The sequence below is a fragment of the Pundamilia nyererei genome, unplaced genomic scaffold, assembly GCF_000239375.1.
Source record: "Pundamilia nyererei isolate P.nyererei 1_Seehausen unplaced genomic scaffold, PunNye1.0 scaffold00113, whole genome shotgun sequence".
Taxonomy (NCBI): Eukaryota; Metazoa; Chordata; class Actinopteri; order Cichliformes; family Cichlidae; genus Pundamilia; species Pundamilia nyererei.
In genome coordinates, this window is record NW_005187514.1 from 73,959 (window position 1) to 80,887 (window position 6,929).

At 38.0% G+C, this 6,929-nt stretch overlaps 1 protein-coding gene across 1 annotated transcript in view; it reads left to right on the forward strand.

Moving 5' to 3' along the window:
* The window catches only part of ipo11 (importin 11), a 116,990-nt gene that overhangs the window by 10,826 nt on the left and 99,235 nt on the right, over nucleotides 1–6,929 (forward strand). Inside the window, exon 3 of the mRNA XM_005741806.1 lies at nucleotides 3,608–3,708. Within this exon, the coding sequence (XP_005741863.1) occupies nucleotides 3,608–3,708 (101 nt within the window). The remainder of the gene's footprint in view (nucleotides 1–3,607; nucleotides 3,709–6,929) is intronic.

A 6,929-nucleotide genomic window follows, 5' to 3' on the forward strand; every position in this document is an offset into this window, starting at 1 on the left:
GAGAGACAGAGAGAGGCGTTGAAAGGCTGCTCCACCAGAACTTATTGTTTTGGAGGAAAACACGAACACAGAGTACAGTCGAGTCTTAAGAACTTACTTAGAACTGGGCTATACTGCCCATGAGGCTACATTCTTTAGGGCTATGCCTGTAACACTCTGCCTATTGCTTTCATATTAAATCACTTTTTGTACAATAATTTTTAATTATGCGGGCCGCAAGTGGGGGTAACATGGGCCGCGAGATTGAGACACAGGCATTAGAGCCTCTTAATATGTGTTTTGTTTGGGTTTCCGCCGGCGTAGAATTACCAAAAATAGAGAGGGGACAGCCTAACATAGGAAACAGGAAAAGACCGCCATGTAATCCTTTTAATTCAACAAAGTAACTGTATTCTGAATACCACCTTTTTAAACGGTAACTGTAATGGAATACTGTTACTCATATTTTGTATTTTAAATACGTAATGGCGGTACATGTATTCCGTTACTCCCCAACACTGTGTATACTACAGGTGTTGCTGGATCTTCCATCTCGTTAGTAACCAGTTAACTCAGGAAAATAACTTTTAGATTTACCGGTACAGCACTTAAACTGATGCAACTAATGTAGATACCTAATCAGCAAATTATATTACAGCAAGTCAGCGCAATTAGGCATGTAGACATGACCAAGATGACCTGCTGAAGTTCAAACTCAATGTCAAAACGGGAAAAAATGTGATTTCAAGTGACTTAGCTTGGCATGGTTGTTGGTGCTAGACAGCCTAATATTTCAGAAACTTGGTAATATCCACTGAACAGCCGCTCTCTGGACAAAAATGCGTTGTAGCTGCCAGAGGTCAGGGGAGATGGCTTCACTGCTTCAAGCTAATAGGAAGACCACAATAGCTCCACTTGTTACAATCAAGGTATGCAGAAGAGTATCTGAACACCCAATATGAAGGTGACACACTTGCCAGTTAAGAATAGGAACCTACAGTTCACACGACATCACCAAAATTGACAATAAAAGGTTGCCCCATACTTTGGGCCCCTTAGTACCAATTGAGCATTGTTTAAACACCCGAGCCTACCTGAGTAATGTGGCTGGCCATCTCCATCTCTTTTTGACCACACTTTTTTGTGTAAAGGCTGTTTTCGTTCTCATTTTCTGATGGCTGCTTCCAGTAGGAGTAATGCACTCAAAGTCACAAAGATCCAAAGATTTCTTTTGATATAGTACTGTACTTCAGAGGCCTTCAAAGTCATGAGATCGTAATCCAACATAGCACCTGTTGGGTGTGGTGAAATGGGAGAGTCACATTGATGTACAGCCAACAAATCTGGTGCAACTGTGTGATACTATTGTGTCTGAGGAATGGGGTCATGTTGTTGAAGCTGTGCCACAAAGAATTTAGGCAGTTCTGAAGTTTTTTGGTTTTTCCCAAATGCTTTTTCAACAAAAAAAGGGAAGCATTTCTAGAAATACTAGTTTTCTTTAGAAAGCATAGAATATTTGTATTTACACACATTAACAGAATTATTTAAGAAAAACTAAATATTACCAGTGGCAATATTATCAGCTCTCTGGAAAACTAAACTTTTTATTGAGCACAAAGCACTGCTGTGAACTGATGTGTTTTAATGCTTGAAGCTTGTAAAATCAAGTTAAAACTGAAGGTTATCTTAAAAAACAGTATAAAAACTTGAGGAAAAAATATGATACTAAAAACAAAAGAAATCAGATTAAATCAGACTTGAGAAATAGAGTTGTTGGTGCTTACATATAAGAAGATGGATATACAAAGTTATCAGAGCGTATAATGTATAACTATTGAAAAATTGAAGAGAGAGCCACACAGTATAGAACAAACCTGGAAGAGGAAGGAAGCAAAAGATTTGAAGGACTCTAGAAAGAAAACCAGTGAAAGCTGTGTCTAAAGACCCCAGAACAAGTGCCAAGACATTAGTGGATGACTAGCAAAGTGTCAAAGAAGACGATCCTGCACAGAAATGGACAAAGAAAGGTTTGCAACCTTGCAGGAAACGTGTGAGACTTGTTTAAAGCTACAACAAGTCACAGCGGGCTGTTACCCAGAAAAAAAGGATACACAATACACAATTGTCTATTAGTAACAGGGAGGCTAATAGTAATAGTTGACCCTGGTAGCTTTTGTAAAATAATAACAAGCTGGTTTTTTGCATATCTCATATGTATAGGACCAACTACGAGATTTCCCTGAGGTTAGTTAGGACATAGAGAGATGGCGAGGCACAAAGTGAAAGTTCCTCCTACATGGAGGTTTTTTTTTTTATTTTTTATTTTAGTTTGTTTGTTTTAAATTCCCACCTAACATTATTGCTGTTCAGGGCATTCTCCAACAAGCCTGACTGAGTGAGCTGAGCAACTAACGATGTGTGAGACAGTTCTGTGAGCCTGTCTCTTCCTGGATGCAGTTCAGACTTGTGCCATTTTAAAAGTGATAAGTGAATGCTAGCAGAGCCAGCCAAATAAGATTGTAACTTTTATGGAAAGGAAATAAATGTTGCTCATGAAACTGATGCATTCAGATGGCCTCAGATTAATGGAGGAGAATGCACATCAGAATGTGACATTTGTTTCTCTCCTTTAATGGCCCATCATATTTGCAAGTGTAGGATGGCCAAGATGTTAACTTTGACCGTACATTGCAAAAATGTAAAACACATTTTTTTCCACCCCGTGTGAACTTTTAGACAGGTACAAACTGTAGCATAATTGGTGGGGACATACAATCACAAGGTGATTTATTATTACATTTGTAATACTGAAAATCACCACAAACTTTTTCTTTAACTCACTTTAAAAGCGTGTGTGCTTTGATGTTTTGTGGAATTGGGGGGTGGGGTCATATTGCTAGACCCCATCTCAAAACTCCCATCTTGGGTCATCCTTAGCTTTGAGTTCAGTGTTATCTCTGGAGTCACAGATGATTTAAATTTTCACGAGATGTTCCTGATACCACGGTCCCTGGCAATTACGCCATGGTGTGCTGTGTGCACGCTGTCTCATCTCATTTAGTATGATAGCGGTCTCTCTTAATCTCTCACCTCAGAGATGGTACAGAAGGTGTCAGTAAATAAAGAGCAAGGGAACCAAAGCAGCTGAATTACTGTTTCAGAGAGGAATCTGATGAGGATTTTGTTTCTTTCTTAACTTGCATAGTTAAATAAAAAAAAAAAACAGATGGATATTTTAGGTTTGCATTAAAGCAAAAGTAAAAGTTATGCTTTTTGAAAAATCACGTTGTCATTTTATCTCCCAAACTTGAAAGGACTAAGTTTCCAATCTTTGATGTTACCGTTCTCTCTTTATGGAGCCTCTGCCTTTGCCGTGTAAGGAAGAATGACTTTACACAGCAGTATTTTCTGTGGTTACGTTTTAAATCTCAGTGATTTTGGCATTTATGATAAGTAAAGCTGCATTAGTTTGGTCACTTGAGACATATTGTAACATAAAGTCAGTGTGACCTGGATTTTAACGGTGCTGTATCTTAAAGGGCTTGTAGCCATCAGAGTACTGTGTAGTCCTACTCATTTGAGCTAACAAGGCACTGTGAGCTGAGCTGATTATGTTTCTTTCCCACAGAATATCTTCAATAACCACATGCTGGATGTGAATGTCAGGTGGCTTGCGGTTCTGTACTTCAAAAATGGCATCGACAGATACTGGAGGAGAGTTGCACCTCAGTAAGTGCTTGCTTGTGTCACGTTCTCTGCTGCTAATCAGCCTCTCTATTCTGCCTTTCCATTTTAGACCTTTTCTTTTCTCTCCTGCAGCTCATCGTTTCCTTTCTTGTCTCTTCCACTCCTGAAGCATGTCTATTCATCGGTCTTAATCTCTTTGCCTGATTTTGAGGCTTTATTTTCAAATCTTTTTGTTTCATATTTGCAGTTGCAATTTTCTGTTTTGTCACAGCCTCCATGTCCTCCATTTTCCCATTGTCTTTCCTTCACTAGTTTTAGCTTACATCTACATTTCTCTCTCCATCACTTCTCACAGCTGCCATTTTCCCCCTTTTTTACCTTCTGTCCTGATTATTCATATCATTGTGATTTGATTTTATACTCGGTTTATTCTTTTGTGTCTATTTTGTCTGGTGTAAGATCGGATTTTAGTAGTCAAAACCTACAAATTTTCTTCGGGTACCTGACTAGCTGGCTTTTGTAAGGTTTGAATGGACGTTTGCTGTTAAACTCACAGGAGAGGAGCTGGTTGGAGGTAATCGGTTCTGCCTAAGCACTTGTGGCCACTCTTTGACTGCTTCGCATTGTTGCAGTTCATTTCTGTTGTTGTTGTAAGTTTGGTAAGTTTTCTGCTCTTACCAAAGTTGAGTCACTCTTGTCAGTAGTTCTGTAAACTAAATTTTACTTGGAGTGCTGTGGTCCGTGGATTATTGATGCGATTACTTTTGGACAATGCCATTTACCCAGAGGTTGGATAGTGTGTGACTCAGCACAGTTCATGTGGTGTCAGTGTATGAAGTGTAGGCAACATGACATAACATTTTTGTTACAGCAGCTTACAGTAATAGACTTTAACTGAATTAATTTAAAAATTGTTTAAAAAAAAAATTAATCTGTGAGTGTGTTGCCAGATTTAGTTAACTTGAGGTCTTGAAATACTTTGTCCAGGTACATTTACAATAGTTATTGTTTCTAAGTCATTAGCAAAGCCACATTTTTGCGTCAGTCTTTTAAATAAGCAATTATTGAACAGCAAGCCTTGGATTTTTGTCTCACTTTCTGAAGGGACTTTTAGTTACAGTACTGGGTAGAGTAGTAGATGATGATAAATAGTTTTAACGAGTCATTGTTAAAAAAGCTAATGCCCATTTCCATCCAAAATGGTGTTACTAGATACCATTACAGGCCGCACCAACTCGGCTCTGTGTCCTGGCTCATTTTAGCACGACTGTGCCACTTGGAGCTAATAGTGCCGTCATCAGTGTTAATGTAACACATGTGCTGCTGCTGTGACAAGCCCAGAAATTCTCCTATGAAAAAGGTCAACTTCCTTTTTAATGGACTTAATGAAAAAGCCTAAATTAAGATGGTACAAATGTAAAAGGTAAAGCAGCTTTACAATCAAATAATAATCAAATATTAAAACTACAGAGATGAATACAGTTAAAAATATGACATTAATGGATAATACAGTAATTTACCTGTTTACAGTTACCCGCTCTGATCAACAGATGTTCCAGTGACTTCAAATTACAACATAAAAACTTAAAGCTGAAGAATTCTTACTTAACCTAATGTTAAACTGATAAATCTATTTGTTACATTTATGCCATCCCTGGTGTACTGTCAGCTTTGGGAAAACCGCTGACCTCGATGCAACCAGAACCAACATTGTACAAACGAAAAGGACATTTATGCAGAACCGGGTGATTTACATTTTTAGTTGGAATTCGGTTGATTTAGCTGAATTGTTATGAGTTAATTTTATGGAGTTGTACTATAGTGTGCCCTAGTTTGGCAAATGAATGAATAAATATTGTTAAAGTAGGATTTAAGTAATTTGCTTGTAAAACAATAGAAAGCTGGCCTATATTCTCCACTGTTGCTGAGGGAGTGACTCACTTGAGCAACCTGCAGTTCTTAGAGAGGTTTTTACACCAAATCTGCTTCTTGTTCTGCATTTATTCAAATGCATTTTTGAAAATACATCTCCCTGCAACATATTATGTGGCTGGAAACACCCACATAATAGCCAGAACAACCTAATAAAATTTGGAGTTGAGTGTTTCTCTTTCAGGAAATTTTCAGTCTGTGCATTGTGTTAAATCTTTTTGTGTCTCTCACTTGGTTGATATTTTCCGCCCTCAAATCATTAGATTTTCTAGCTCCTTGCAGACTTACAAGGACAAAATGGGGCTCAGGAGCATACTTGCTTACGTTAATATATCTTTTAATCTTTCATCCTGCATTTCTTTAAAGCTTGCCTCACCCCCGTATTCCCAAAATATGTGTGTGTAGCAAATCTTGTATTACTAATTCGCAATCTCCCTGCAAGTAATTTGACTTCCACCCATCTCGCTTCTCTTTCTGCCACGGGTTACAGCATGAGTCACTCCTCACGGTTCTTCAAATCAGATGCTTTCAATGTGCCTAACTTCAGCAGCAGCTGAATTAGAACAGGGTAACTCATCATAAAACAACATATTTTCTTGCATATTCACACAAATTGTGACTATTTTGCGACCTCCAAGGTATATCTGGTTTGGAGGACAGCAGGTTTATTCAAAGTTTACTAATTAATTAATGCATTTCACAGATCTTCACTTAATAATGTAGCACATTTAATTGATTTTAATAAATCCCTTACCAAGTTGGCTATTTTGTCATATTCATTATTGCCATAATATTAAAGTCTGTGATTTGCACGTCTAGAATCCAAATTGAGATAATAGGGGTCTCTTAGGATATGTGCTGCATTCAACAATGCCAGGGCGGCTGGCACTCGCTCCTCGTAATGCGACATGGTGGCTCAGTAGTTGGCATTCTCGCCTTCAGCTAGAAAATTCTGGGTTTAACACTTGGTCCTGTTTTGTTGTGGATAATTTGAATGAATATTCCTGCACACTACAGTCTGATTACTGTGTCTAAGATCAAAATGAATTAAATAAATCTGCAACATGAGGTACATGAATAAAGACATTGTGCAAAAAAGTAACAGTTTATCTATATTAGGTCTACAATTAATGTGCAGTAGTATGCAAAAGTCTTGAGCCACTCCTCATTTCTTCATCTGCAGTGATTTATTGAAAGGTTCAAATATACATGGAAGTACAGTATGGAAGGTCAGTATTTGAGATGACCACCTTCTTCATCACAGTCTCTCCTCTTATGCAAGCTTTCTTATGACATCTTCAAGTAGTTTTAACGAATAGTTTTCAAGCTTC